We start from the raw sequence: 15,488 nt of genomic DNA on the forward strand, positions 1-15,488 counted from the left end.
GCATCTCATTCACAGTGACGCAGCTAATTAAAGGCCATGATGTGTATAAGGCACATGGCACAGCTGGTGCTCAATTTTCGTTAGCTCCCTTGCACTTGATCCTGTTCCTTATCAATAAACATTTGTCATCACGGAACACACTCAAGCATTTCTGCAGCAAAGCCGCATTCCAGGCAGCTCTACTAACAACCCCTCGGGCCCTTCAGGGGCGGAGCCTGTCGTGACCCCACCCCCTGCCCGTACCCTCCGGGTTCCCATGACACCCGCAAGCACTATCAACCTTACGTCCACCCGTCCCCTTCCGCTCTCAGGAAGCGAGTCTGAGCTGAAGGAGGTATAGTCCCTTGGCAACTGAGTTCCTCTCCGGGGGCGGGGCGGACAGGGGCGGGGCTTACGGGCAAAAGGAACCGGAAGCCGTACTGCGCGCGGCAGGACGGAGCTGCGCGGCCGCGGGGAGGGGCGCAGGCGAGCGGAGGGATCCCGGCGCGGCGGGGTAGCGCTGCGCCTCCTCGCTGACAGGCTAGCGGCGCGGGCGGCAGTTGCTGTGGTTTCGGGCTGAGGTGGCTCGGTGCGCGCCGGGGCTTGCGGACCCGCGTCTCGCTCGGCGTCCTCCTTTCGCACTCGCGGTGCTCACTCGCCTTTGTTACTCGGTGTGAACGTCCACCTGCCTGGGGCGGCTACGGGACCGCGGCGGGAGAGATGTTCAAAAACACCTTCCAGAGCGGCTTCCTCTCCATCCTCTACAGCATCGGCAGCAAACCCCTGCAGATCTGGGACAAAAAGGTGAGCGGCCGGGCGGCAGGAGTCGGAGGCCGCTCGGTTCCCGCCTGGCGCCAGCGCGGCGCGAGGTGGGGCTCTGGGCTGCGAGAGGGGGCTGCGCGGCGTGGGCGGGGCCCACTGTGGGTCCGAGCCTGGCCTCCCCAGCATCCGACAGGGTGGAGAGTGGGAAGCGGCAGACGCGTCGCTGTGCCCGGAAAGGAGCTGCTGTCCCCCCAACGCATGCACACTGGAGCCCTGTTTTGTGCCAGGCACCGGGCTGGTCTCTAGACACACTGCCTTTGTGCCAGGCGCCCTTCCGCCGGCACAGCCAGAACCCCAAGAGCCCTGCCGGAGACGTTAGGTTTCATTCATTCTCTGGCTTCCTTTCACTGGCTCCAAACAAGCCAGTGTTTGGCGCTTGCTGGGAGCGCGCACTATGGCTTGGAGCCTGTACTGTGCCTCCAGAAGCTGGGCTTCCTCGTCGAGAAAGCTGTACAGTGGTGATTGTCTGGAACCACAAAATCAGAGCCAAGATCCAGCCTCGGTATTATTCGGGCATTCTCTAGAATGGGTGGTATCAACCCCTCTAAATGATGGCCTTCCCTGGCCACTTGGAGATGTTAGCGTCCAGCCCTCTGTGAGTTGCTGTGCCTTTTTTACTTTGGTGTTTTATTTCTCAGGAAAAATGCCCAGGCAGTCAGCTATATCGTTTAAAAATTTTTTTAAACTTATTTTCATTTTATGTGCATGAGTGTTTTGCCTGCATGTATGTAAGTACACCCATGCATGCAATACCCAGGGAGGCCAAAAGAGGGCATCAGATCCCCTGGAACTGGAATTCCAGATGGTTATTAGCTACCATGTGGGTGCTGGGAACTGAAACCTGGACCTCTGCAAGAGCAGCCAGTGTTTTTAGCTGCTGAGCCATCTCTCTAGCTCCTGTACCATTTTTGGAATATAATTTAATTAATGTGTGCACTCTAATGTGGAAGCCAGGTGATTTAGGGACTGTTTCAGTTCTGCCTTCTTGGGGGACAACACAGTATGCTGAGTGGGATTTTTTATAGAGCTGTATGTGGAATGGGTGAAATAAGAGGAGTTACTGGTAGTGGAGCCAGAACAATTCTGTGGCATCTCTTATCCACAGATGAGGGCCTGGGGACACAAAGTTTGTGCCTGCTTGTCACCCCTAGGCATTTGTGTGTTCTGAGGTCTGCTTCAAGGGAGCCGTGTCCATGATCTCATTTAGGTCAGACACTTGAAAGATCTGGGTAGAACAAGTTTGGACCTTTGAGCAGCACCTGGCTTTCAGATGATTCTATCGATAAGCTCCAGTTGATGTCCAGTGTTACTAGGAAAGTGGTCCCTTAACTTTTTCCCCAGGTTCCTAGCTTTTCAGTTCTGTGGTTTTGTTCACTTTGAAATGGAACATCATAAGCTCTGAAATGACACCTCTGCACAGAGAACCCAGAGTGTCTCCCTGGGAACCTTGTAAAGATGGTAGCTCACCAGCCATGGTTACCTGCTTGTTATGGGCAGTCTGGGCATGGAGAAAGCAGTCTGTGTGTCACTTGATCTCGGAAACGGAACCATGTGAAGTGTCAGTGTAAGGCTGTTGAAATCAAGGTTTTCAGAACAGGTCAGAGAACATGAATTGCAACAGGAGGCAAGCCTCTTGAAGCTGTAAGCAGAGGTGTCCATTTAACCCTCACAGTTTTGATCTGTGATGTGGGTTATTTTTCAAACACAAGTTTTTGACTAGTCAACATGTTTACACATGGAATAGGAAAGCAAAGTAACCATGGTGCACTGTGTCCCTAACAACACCACTAGAGGTCAGATGGTACCCTGATGACATAAACACGTATGAAACATCATTAGATCCCTGGTCAGGGTTACATGGAACAAGTTAAACAGACATTTTTGGCAAAGAAACCTCTAAGTGAATACTCGTTTTAAGCCAGATCCTCACAATACAAAAAGTTAATTACGTGTTTCAAACTTTTATTTAGACTAGACTGAAGAGTGTTTAGGGAAGAGTGGTTTCTCCCTCTGAGGCAAGAGGAAGATGCTGGGGGAGGGAAAGCTTGGGGCCATCTCTAACCTTGTTGTCCCCATGCTTTTCCTCAGCTACATTATAAAGTTCTCAGAAAGGAACTGGGAATCCAGGGTAGGAGACACTGGAAAATGTTATGCTTCTCAATGCTATATTGAGCCACGTCTGAGTGATGGTCATTGTGCAGACTTGGGAAGATACAGTTAGGGGAAAAGTTCCCCCTGTTCTGGGCTTATGGAATAAGGCAAATCCCTAATTAGGGCAGAGTCTGATTGTGGGAAGGTGGCAGGTCGGGCTATCCATATTTACCTAGATGTGTCTTGGCCCTTTGCCAATAGGTAGTGCCTATTAATTGTGGTGCCTATTTTGAGTCATTTTGATTGCATAAATCTTTACTATGCTGACGTTGCAGTTTGTAGACAGAGACCATCTGTTTGCTTTCTATGAAAAGTAACCTTGAAATATTTGGTCTGGTTTCAGCTCAGTTTCTGAAAGGTAATGTTACATTACATTCTTACATTGGATCTGAACAATGTAATCATTGGCCTATGGCTTTCCCACTGCAGATCCCCTAATGCAGCACCTAGAGGTTTTGAGGCCCCTGGTCTGTACTCCCTTTGCTAGTTCTCCAGGCTCACATCAGGTTTCTTGTCCCTTCTTAGCAATGCCTCCTGGTTCACCAACTCCCATTCTTTGTGACCTAACCCTTCTTCTGCACTTCTGGTCACTTGCCTTCACCCCCAGTCCTCCACCTCCTCACTAGTCTTAAGGTCACAGTGCAGAGGAGGCAGGGCCCCAGAGGCCTGCCTTGACCCTGCAGGCTAAGTTAATTAGTATCACCCTACCTCCTTATTAGTCTTGGGGTCACAGTTCAAAGGAGGCTGGGCACAGAGGCTAGCTTTGACACTGCAGGCTAAATTATTTAGTATCAACTTTTAGAGCCTCTGCTTCCTATTTGTCTTACTTGAACTTAGCTTAAGGTCTGGCTACAGCACCTTAACTGATAGACATCTTTGTAAGTTTTCAAACCAAGAGCTTAGATGAAATTAATGAATTCCTTAACTTCTGGAACCAGCAGATCTTTATAAAAAGACTGTTAGGTTTAATGTAAGCCTCCCTTCTTATCTGACCTCTTTCAGACCTGTGTGAATGGTGCATAATTTTCACTTTGACTGGTGCTGTCCTAGGAGATGAGACCCTCAGAGTGCTGCTCTCTCTTCATTCTGCCCAGCCTCTCTTCCTTACAGTTGCTGTCCCTCCCTCTTTCCAAGTGGAATATCATCTTACCAGAGTCTTTTGTTGATGATGTTGCTAATAGTCCTTAATGAATGAGTTGCAGTTCCTTACTTTAAGGATGGACAAAGAATCTCCTCTCCAGATTTTTTTTTCGGGGGGGGGGATCTTTTTTGAGACAGGGTCTCTCCAGAGTTTTTAAAAAATTGTTACATTAAGCCGGGCTTGGTGGTACATGCCTTTGATCCCAGCACTCAGGAGGCAGAGGTACTCTGTGAGTTCAAGGCCAGCCTAGTCTACATAGTGAGTGCCAGGCCAGTTGGGCTACAGGGAGATTCTGTCTCAAAAAGACCAAAAATAAATAAAATAAAATAAAATTATTACATTAAAATTCTTTGGTGTGTGTGTGAGCCAGAGGGAGAGGGAGAGGGAGGGGGGAGAGAGAGGAGAGAGAGAGAGAGAGAGAGAGAGAGAGAGAGAGAGAGAGGTCAGGAGTAGGTGATCAAACCCAGGTGGTCCGGCTTGGCTACAGACTACTTGCTGAGCCACCATGCCAGCTCTAACTCTAGGCCCTAGGTCCTGATTTTAATTAGTGACTCTTGTTAAATTGATGCAATTTCCATGAATAGAATTGGGTGCCTTTGAAGAGAAAAGGTAAATTGATTTTCCCTTTCCCAAGGTCAGTTCACTGATGGGCTTTATTACTCTGAATAATAGCTTTTATTGTCATTGGAGGAAAGCATAGCAAGCTTGGACTGCTTGTGTTCTTTCAATGGGCATTATTGTCCGTAAGTTAACTGAAGGGGCTATTTGGATTTGTCTGGAATGGCCTGTCTGCTGTCTGGGTAGTCCCATAAAGTGTGGCACAAGAGAGAAGCCAGGTCCCTGGAGTCAAAGCTATGCCCACATCTCCCCACAGAGGGCTCCCTCTGCCTGTTTTCTGACTTGGAGGGGCCCTAGCCCTGGGCAGACACTTGCCTGCTGCACTGGACAGCTCTAATGGCTTAATGTAAATTGGAGCATGTGTCATGAAGAGGACATGCCAGATGGCTGAGGGTTCAGCTGCCTACCAGGATGAGTGGGTGGAGCCAGAAAAATGAAAGTAGGGGGAGGGGAGGGGAGGGGTACAGCTCCTGTGTTATCTTTAAAATCACTCTGTGGAAATGTGGAGCTTGGCCAGCTTCCTCCCTGTCCCTGTAGTATTATTTTTCCCTCAACTTGACCCTCTTCCCTGGGGCTTACACTGAGGGGGGAAAATCAGTGTTCTTTATTAGTTGCCCAGCAACCATGGAAAGCCTGGGAGAGTGACTGTGAGATGGATTGAAGGTTTGTTCCTTTGGTGTCTGTACAACTGAGAACCCTTCTTATGAGTGCTTGCCAGTAACTGGGGTCCAAAAGCTCCTGCATACCTCCAGCTCATGGGCAGGTCAGTGGTACTGGGTTCACAGGGATGAATAAAAAAGTGTAATAATATGTATGAAAATGCCATTTGATACCTATTTTTTCCTTTGTTTTTTATTTTTATTTATTTATTTTGGTTTTTTTGAGACAGAGTCTCCCTGTCACCCAGCTGGCCTGGCACTCACTGTGTAGACCAGGCTGGCCTCAGTCTCACAGAGATCCGTCACCTTCTACCTTTTCAGTGCTGGGGCTAAAGGTGTGCGCCACCACACCCGGCTTTTCCTTTGCTTTTTAAGGCATGTGTGCATATTATATGTGTGTATGCACATGTGGGGCAGTGTGTGTGTGTCCATATGTGTCTGGGGGGGGGTAGGGGCCAGAGGTGGATATTGGGTGTCTTCTGGCTGGTTAGTCAGTAAGCCCCGGGGATCCACCTGTCTCCACCTCCCAGGGCTGGGATTATAGTCAGTACACTGCCACATCTGTCCTCTATGTGGGTGCTGGGGATCCAAATAGGTCTTCATGTTTACACAGCAAGCACTTTACCCACTGAACCAACCCCCACACTCTTTTGGTTTTTTTGAGATAGGATCTTACAGTGTAGCCCAGGCTACCCTGGAGCTTACTATGTTGCCTAAGGTGGCCACAAATTTGGAGCAATCCTCCTGCCTCAGTCTCCTATGTGCTGAGGTTACAGGCATTAGCCACTATGTGTGGCTTAAACTTTGTATCCTAACCATATTTGTTTTCTTGTTACTGTGACCAAATACTGACAGAAGCAATTCAAGGGAAGAAAGAAATATTTGGGTTCTTGGTTTAAGAGAATGTAGGTCATAGTGGCAAGGAAGGCGTGGCCAGTTTGTGGCAGTAGGACCGGGTAACTGACACTCCACATCTGGACAGACTAGGAAACAGAGCAGGGAATTTCGATGCTAATCTGGCTTTCTCCTTTTTTCCTTTTTTATTCAGTCACAGTGAGGAAACAAAAGATGGGTTGGTGCTACCCATATTCAGAGTAGGTCTTCCTGCCTCATTTAAACTTAGGTGGATATACCCTCACAGACACACCCAGAGGTGTATCTCCTAGGTGATTCCAATTCGGGCAAGTTGACAGTGAAGGTAAACCATCACACTAATTTTAAAGTTTTTTTTTGTTTGTTTGTTTTGTTTTTGTTTTTGTTTTTGTTTTTTTCTGACAGGGTCTCCCTAGTCCCAGCCAGCCTGGAAGTCACTATGTGGACGAGGCTGACCTCATCTCACAGGGCTCCACCTGTCTCTGCCTCTGGAAGACTGGGATTAAAGGCATGCGCCACCACACCCAGCATTGTTTATTTTTATGTATATATGTGTGTGCCTGTGTGAATTTATATGCACCATGTGCCTGAAAGTGCCCATGGAGGTCAGAAGAGGGAATTAGATCCCCTGGAATTAGAGCTCCAGGCAGTTGTGAGCTGCCATGTGGGTGCTGGGGCCCGAATGAACCCTGGTCCTCTGCAAGAGCAGCAAGTACCCTTAACTGTTGAGCCATCTCTCCAGCCCTGTAATTTTAAACATTAATAAAAGAAAGGCAAAGGCAAAAAAATATGTACATATATTCACAGCCACATTCTGATAGTGAGAGTGTATCATGAATGAATGAAAAAGAATTTAAAAATCAGGAGCAGTGTGCTAGTTCTGATTTAGAGGGGGAAGTAAATAAAACCTGCTTGAGCACTAACCACCAACAAATAATTTAATCTTCCTCCCAGAGTCTGGCCTGCCTAGTGAACTCTGAACCCGAAGAAGCTAAGGAAAGGAAGTTGACACTTTCTGGGGATAGCATTTTACCATGTGTGTTCTTGTGAGAAGCTGCTCAGAGGAGGGGGTTGCTTCCTGGAAGGCCTGCACAATTGAAGGCGGTGACAGCCCATGTCTTGTTTGTTTTGTTTTTGTTTGAGACAAGTTCTCTATCTTGGTTAGCCTGAAACTCACAGGAATACTCTTGCCTCAAAAGTGCTTGGAATATAGACATGCCAGGCTCAGCCTGTGTGATTCAGTAATTTAGGAGTGGGGGTTTGGAAGCTTTGTCCCAAGGACCACTCCCCTGTGTCAGAGCCTTGGGGCAGAGGCTTTAGGAAGTCTCCTTAAATTCTCATTTCCCTGATTCATTGTCTGCTCCCCACTTTGTTCCTCCAGTGACTTTGTACTACAGCCCCGTGAAAAGGGCTTCATGTCAGAACACTGTAACTTACTAACAAGTAATGTTATCTTGCCTGTGCTGTGAGAAGCCTAGCAATACCAGAGTCCATCCTGGCTGGTGGTGAGGGCTCTGCATGAGGTGGAAGGCATTCTTTCAAAGACTTCAGTGGGCCAGATTTGCAAGCTATAAACTTGGAGGTGGGCAGAGGGAAAATTCCCTAACAGTTCCTCCCTGTGAGATCTAGCTGCTCTTTCTGCAGCTGGAGGAGATCTCTTGTTGACTCTGGCCTGGGAGCCTTTTGGAAGTGTTAGGATCAAGGCCAGGCTTTGAAATAATGCTGGGCAAATAGCAACCCACTTCTGCTGTGTAGCAATAGTAGCCTTCATGCCCTAATTCTATGTCCCTTCACTCTACCTCCCTTTGTAGCTTTTTTTTTTTCTTGGTACTAGAGATTGAGTCCAGGGGGCCTTGCCCATGCTAGACCATTACTCTACCACTGAGCCTTATCTGTGGCTACCTTTCTAAGAATGTTTATGTTATGGGGACTAATTAGTGGTATATTATAAAATTAGTGTTTGTGTCTTGCTGGAATACTGTCCTTATCTGTGGAGCTGCATCGTGTTATTTGGAAGTAATTTCTTGATTGATTCCTCCTTTAACAAGTCTACCTGATTTTCCACAGAAAATACAGGAGAAGTATTGGCTGGGAGCATTGGGAATGAGATGGGCAGTGTTGGCGTGTTGTGCAGACTTGGGCCTTCCTTTGTGCTCTTAATCTCCCTTGGAAAGAGGCCCAGAATTCAAAGCAGGAGGGCATTGAATGTGGCCAGCTTTGTTTAAGAAGCATTTCAATGTGGTGTTTGTGTCTTGAGAACACAGAACCAACCGTTCCACTGGCAGAGACTTGAGGCCCATCTAGCCTAGCATTCTGCATTCTGTCTGCGAAAGTGGCACCAAAGGGTGTTTTGTGGGAAGGCATTCTTCATGCTGTCAGCCTCAGGGGCTTTGTGACGCTCCCCATGATCTCCAGCTTCCTATAATAGTCCATGGTGGATATGTTATCCAGGAATGTTTAAAACCCTCCTTGAGCCTATTCAGATGTGCCAGCTCTGAGGTGACAGATTCCAGAGTCAGCACATATCTAAACACTTAGCTTATGCCCAGCAGAGAACCGAACACTGTAGAAGATACAAAGGGTGTGTGATGTTTGATCCCTACTCCTGGTTGAGCTTCATACTTTGTGGGGAAGACAAGACCCAGTTGCAGTTGTAGAACAGGTAGGCAGTAATACCAGAGGTCACTCGGCACACCGGGAGTGGATCAGACTCAGTGACAGAACTCTGAGAGACTACTTTGTGAAGCACAGCACCATGTCATTGAACTCTGCTGAAAGCTGCGATACCCTCTCCCTTTGTGCAGATCACATGGGAAATAAACTGCAATCAGAAGGCTGATTAATGAACAAGGGAGCTAATTTAGTCAGCACGATTGAGTCGTTGATTATAGCAGCCCAGCACAACCATTGTGCCACACCTAGAAAAGCCACATCTCCTTTCTCATGTCCTCTACTGCTGCTTGATCTTTCTGTTTCAAGAGCATCCAGCCCTACCTCAAAAGTACCTTTTTGTATCTCCCCAAACCACAATAGATGCTTAAGGGTTTAGTACTTGTCCTTAAATATTTTGAGAGAAGGAATCTGTATTTAATGTGGGTTCCTCCTTGTATGCTGTATAAAGTGCATGTGTATATAATATATAATATATATATGAAGTGCAAACTATGCCGTCTAGACAACATGAGCCAGGAAAACAGAAGCGAGAGATCACTTCGCTGAAAATGAAGTTTTCTGTACGTGGCACAGAAAGGACTTGTTATCCTACTTGAAAAAAGTATAGAATTAGATAAAAGAAGGTAAAGAAGGAAGAACAAAGTAGGAGTAAACTCAAGGGAGATACATGCACACACATAGACTCATACACACATATGCACAGACACACATTACTTTTTTTTAAGACAGGTATGTATGTAGCCCAGGCTGGCCTCCAGTTCACAGCCCTCCTGCCCTAGCACCCTAGCATCTGGAATTACAGGTGTGTGCCAGCACACAGTGGGAATGCTTACACTCTTTGGCTGACACCTTCCTTCTCAGGGACAGTATTTTGTTGACCTTTGTGGACAACAAAGCTGTGGTTAGTGGATGGTCTGGTAAATCCAGTCTCCTACTTAGGCTCTATCATTCACAGTCCTTGGGTGCCATGTTCACATCTGTGAGATGGAAATCAGATCACTTTCCCTTACAGTTTGTTAGTGCTGTGGAGGTTGAGTAAAAATGTATATGAGGGGCTAAGGAAATGATTCAGTGACCAAGAGCACTGGCTGCTTTTGCAGAGGGTTTGGTTTCCAGCACCTTCTTCTGGTGTCCAGGGGCATCAGGCACCTTCATGCATGCAGGCAAAATACTCATACACATTAAAAATAAAAATAAATCTTGGTGCATTTTTGGTTGTTGTTTTGAGACAGGGTCTCCCTGTAGACCCAGCTAGCCTGAAAGTCACTGTAAACCAGGTTGGCTTCGATCTCACAGAGCTCCACCTGCCTTTGCCTCCTTAGTCCTGGGGTTAAAGACTGTGTGTCACCACACCCAAACCCAAAATAAATAAATCTTTAAAGAAAAAATGTTGGGGATAGAGAGATGGCTCAGCGGTTAAGAGCACTGGCTGCTCTTGCAGAGGACTCGGGTTCAATTCCCAAAACCCACATGGTAGCTAACAACTGTTCTTAACTTCAGTTCAGAAGAACTTCAGTTCTTTACAAAGTTGTTGCCAAATATTTCAGTCCTAATTTTCTTCCTTATAGGTGCGGAATGGCCACATCAAAAGAATCACCGACAATGACATCCAGTCCCTGGTACTAGAGATTGAAGGGACAAATGTCAGGTAGGTTGCCGACTCTGCTCTCCCAGACATGTCACATCAAGAGGCAGTGTACATCTGAGCTAACAACAGGCTGCAGAGCCAGGCTGCCTGTGGATGCACTGCGCTGCTGACAGCTTACCTTGGGCAAGTTACTTGATTGCCAGCTTTAGTTTCCATCTGCAGAGTGGCAACATTTTCCTTGTAGGGTTATTGTGAAGATTAAGTAAGTGACTGTGTCTGAAGGCACTTAGAACATGCTCGGCATAGTAAGCATTAGCTGTGCGATTAATGCTCACCCTGAGTTTGTGAGGGCAGCTGTTACTATCACTCAGAGGGTGGCTGGTGTGACCTTCAGTACCTCGGTATTTGTTTTAGTTTTCTATTATACTTTAGACAAGAATTGAAGTCTTCTTTACTGGAAGAACTTCCCAAGCTCCACTGGTTTGGCTTTGTTTTTCAAATATTTCTATTTTATTGTTGATACCAAGCTTTTGTTTGAGTCCAAAATTTTTTGGTTTTGGGTTTGGCTTTTCGAGATAGGGTCTCTCTTTGTTGCCCAAACTGACCTTGTACACCTAGTCTCCAGCAGTCTTCCTGCAGGTCACTACACCTGACATTTTAAAAATTCTTTTGACTTTTGGGACTGGAGAGATGGCTCAGCGGTTAAGAACACTGACTGTTCTTGCAGAAGACCCAAGTTCGAATCCCAGCACTCACATGGCAGCTAACAACTGTCCATAACTCCAGTTCAGGGGATCCGACAGCCTCTTCTATCTGTGGGCATTGCATGGCACGGGTGCACTTACCTACATGTAGGCAATACACGGATACACATATAATAAAAAAAAAAATGTTTTTTAGAAATTCTTTTGACTTTTAATTGTATTTTTTGTGTGTACATGGGGAGCAGATGCACATGGTGTGCGTGGGGAGGGCAGAAGACAACTCGTAGGAGTCGATTCTCTCCTTTATGTCTGTGTGAGTCCAAATCAGATTGTTCAGCTTTACTTCATATCTAGCGCCTTTACCTGCTGGATGTGGCTCAGCAGTTAAGAGCACTGGCTGCTCTTGGAGAGGACCCAGGTTTGATTCCCAGCACCCACATGGCAGCTAACAACTGTCCTAACTCCAGTTCCAGGGAATCCGACGCCCTCTTCTGGCCTCTGCAGGAATTGCATGACACAAGTACACTTAAACACATGCAAGCAGTACACTCATATACATAAAATTTTTAAAAAATGTTCCCAGGTTCAATGATTCATTGACAGACTAATCTGAGTCCTTTAGGTCTGTTCTCCAGTTCTTCCTCTTGGACTATGTTTTGTGCACACCACAGAGTTAAAAAAGATTGTTGGTATTCCTCTTGACAGCACCACATATATCACATGTCCTGCAGACCCTAAGAAGACACTGGGAATTAAACTGCCTTTCCTCGTTATGATCATCAAAAACCTAAAGAAATATTTCACCTTTGAAGTGCAGGTGAGTACGCACGTGATCTCACCCACTCTTCCCTGCTGTAGGAAGGCGTAGTGCTGGAACCTTTAGCTTTCTGCATGAGTTCTTTCTTGCCTTTACTATAAGCTCAGTGCAGCTCTTGTTCTTTTGATGTAAATTTGGTGTTTGTAATCAGAGTTAACATGAGATTTGTAAGAAACAGCATCTAGAAAATCTAATCGATGGCTGCAAGATTTCAAAATATAAAGTTAACATCAGGTCCATTTGTGGAATAATTAATGCTGAGTTGTTTGTATTTTAGTATTTTAGAGTTTTTAGGAAGGAACTAGGAAACCCTATAGTCTGGGCCTGCAGGTGTGTCAGATGTCCTAGCAGCTGTTGTCTTGGCAACAAGTAAGATAAACTTGCTACTTCCAGGCCATCTGTGACCAGTTGTGATCTGTCTTGGGCCTGTTTATTTTCCCTTGGGGTTTGGCCTTGGGAACCAGACTGGAGTTCGGGTTCTTGTCTTGATGAGGTTATCTGAGCCTTGCTGCCATGAGGTTAACATGGTCCTTCTATGAATGTATAGGTACTTGATGACAAGAATGTTCGGCGGCGGTTTCGAGCAAGTAACTACCAGAGCACCACCCGAGTCAAACCGTTCATCTGTACCATGCCCATGCGGCTGGATGATGGCTGGAACCAGATTCAGTTCAACTTGTCTGACTTCACCCGGCGGGCATATGGCACAAACTACATTGAGACCTTGAGAGTGCAGGTACTGGCCTTCCACATGTGGAACCCCACATTGGGGACTTAGGGGTGTACTCCTTATGGCTGGCCTGTAGCCCATGTGGCAGAGCAGTGGGGGATTCTGGCTAAAGTTCCCCAGGCACTGTTCATGGGGCTTTGGCCTCAAAAAGGTCCAGAAAAATCTTCAGAGGTCTGCTCAGATGTAGGGTAAACTCAGCAAGCAAGAGGCCCCTCTTTTTGGAATCTACCCCAAAGCCAGGCCAAGTTGCTGGTGGAGATGAAGTTTTGAAAGTACCATGATGTTTATGTTTAGCCTGGCCAAATGAGTCTTGCCTCCACAGATCCACGCAAACTGTCGCATCCGACGGGTTTACTTCTCAGATAGACTCTACTCAGAGGATGAGCTGCCGGCAGAGTTCAAACTCTATCTCCCAGTTCAGAACAAGGCCAAGGTGAGGCAGCCTTCCTCAGAGGAAGCAAGGGATGGGGTTGTGGGGCTGTGGCCCAGGACATCTCTTGTCTAGGATTTGAGCTGCTGGCCTGGCTAGGTTGGCCCTGAAGGAGTGCTCTGATGCCATCACCTCTTAGTCCTCCTTCCAGCACAGCAGTGCTGAATCAGTTCTGAGCTGTGGCAGGCTCTGGTGGTGCTGCCTCTGCGCACAGTGCTCCTGCTCTTCCCCCTCTGCGGGGGCCTGCTCACAGCCCTCTTTGGAAGAATATCCTCCATCTTAGCCTCTGTCAGCCTCAGACACCAGTGAGCAAGCCGTACCCCCACACACACACACAATGGTGGGCACTTGCACGCCTGCCTGCTGCAGACACACTTTTGTCCCACAGCCCATTGCCCACTCGGGGGACAAGAAATGGGGGCTGGTGATGCCATCAGTTTTCTAATAGTTTAAACTGATGCCTCTTTTCTGCTTTGCTTTGTTTTTTTCCTTCAGCAATAACTGGACTGCAGCTAAGGGAGATGGACCCTGGATACGACCTTAGTTTAAAAAGGAGACTATATGGGGACAATGCAAAACACACTTATATGAATCCACTGTGCTATGGTTCATTTACTACTTGGTGTCCCTTGTCATGGACACCAGTGACCATGCCACAACCCTGTTAATTGCATTGTAAGGTCAGTGGGGCAAGGTAGTGCTTTGAGTGACACACAACTGCTGGGTTTCCTCTGCTGCCTGCCCCAGCGTGTGTGTGTGAGATACATTTACCACAAACACAGAATTAGAGATGTCCTAGAAGGCAGTTTCAGACCAATATTTCTTCCTACAGTTTATTCTTTGTTTTATATATTATCTAAATATATGTATATGCTGTGTAATACTCATAATCTGGAAATGAATAAAATGATATATTCTTGGTTTTATAGATTTGTTTCTACTTTGCCTTTTTTATTTTTTATTATTTTTTTTAATTTAATTCATGTGTATGAACGTATTGCCTGCATGTAGGTAAGTGCACCCAGGTCATGCAATGTCCACGGAGGTCGGAAGAGGCTGTCGGATCCCCTGGGACTGGAGTTATGGACAGTTGTTAGCTGCCATGTGGGTGCTGAGATTTGAACATGGGTCTTCTGCAAGAATAACCAGTGTTCTTAACTGCTGAGCCATCTCTCCAACCCCCTACTTTGCCCCCTTTTTTTTTGTTGTTTTTTTTGAGACACGGTCTCCCTGTAGCCCCAGCTGTCCTAGAACTCGCTACGTAGACCAGGTTGGACTTGAGCTCACAGAGATCCTCCTGCCTCTGCCTCCGAGTGCTGGGATTAAAGGTGTGCACCACCATGCCCGGCTATTTTGCCTTTTTTAATGGTGGTGTTTCTCGTTCCTTTTTGGTGTGATGATAGAACTGCCCCCGTTGAACATGTTGTACTTGTGCAGTATCCTGCAATCCTGCATGGAGCGCTTGCAGAGAAGCTAATGGGGTTAAGTTGAGCATAACACATGATGCCATCTAGCCTAAGCTGTTTTTTTTGTTTTGTTTTGTTTTTTAATTATTTTTATTTTGTGTGTATGCATGTATTGCCTGCATGTAGGTAAGTGCACCTGTGTCGTGCAATGCCCAAGAAGGTCAGAAGAGGCTGTCAGAGCCCCTGGGACTAGAGTTGTGGACAGTCATTAGCTGCCATGTGGGTGCTGGGATTCAAACCCAGGTCTTCTGAAAGAACAGCCACTGTTCTTAACCACTGAGCCATCTCTCCAGCCCCTAAGTTGTTCTTAAACATCTTTGAGGGTGCCTTGTCAAACCCTACATGGTTCTCAAAGTAATTGGGCTCTTCAGCATTGGAGCAGATCCCCCAATGAAGGACTTGTCTCGAGTGTGGGGCTGCGAAGAAGATGCCTCTTTCAGCACTGGGATTAGGAGAAACCTTATACTTTAGTGTGTGAGATGTGTGAGTGTGGGTTCATGCATATGCCACAGCAAGTATGTGGAGGTCAGAGAAAAACTTTCAGGAGTTGGTTCTCTCCTTCTAGTGTGGGTTCTGAGGATCTGACTCAGGTCAGACTTTCCTGGCGAATTCCTTCACGCGCTGTGCCATCTCCCGGCTCAAAGGTGAATGTCCAAGTCTAAAAAGAGCAAAAAGCCGTTTCAGACTGCTCTCTACTTCTCTCTACCAGCCTTTTTGACTTGTCAAAGTGAAAAAACAAGTTCTACAATTTCTCACTGTTTCTTCTGGGAAATGCAATATAAGGACCACTCTTCTCCAGTATCTAGCCTCCAAAGTACTCTGAGCAAACTACCAAAT

The 15,488-nt window shown here is 46.8% G+C and overlaps 1 protein-coding gene across 1 annotated transcript; it reads left to right on the plus strand.

Moving 5' to 3' along the window:
• The first annotated feature begins 442 nt into the window (after positions 1–442).
• Cfap20 (cilia and flagella associated protein 20) lies at positions 443–14,109 on the plus strand. The gene is made up of 6 exons (XM_008834863.3): positions 443–783; positions 10,485–10,564; positions 11,914–12,025; positions 12,573–12,761; positions 13,078–13,188; positions 13,681–14,109. The coding sequence occupies exons 1-6, from the start codon at positions 700–702 to the stop codon at positions 13,684–13,686; spliced, it is 582 nt and encodes a 193-aa protein (XP_008833085.1). The 5' UTR covers positions 443–699; the 3' UTR covers positions 13,687–14,109.
• Positions 14,110–15,488: the final 1,379 nt, after the last annotated feature.

The sequence above is a fragment of the Nannospalax galili genome, unplaced genomic scaffold, assembly GCF_000622305.1.
Source record: "Nannospalax galili isolate Female #2095 unplaced genomic scaffold, S.galili_v1.0 scaffold957, whole genome shotgun sequence".
Classification (NCBI taxonomy): domain Eukaryota; kingdom Metazoa; phylum Chordata; class Mammalia; order Rodentia; family Spalacidae; genus Nannospalax; species Nannospalax galili.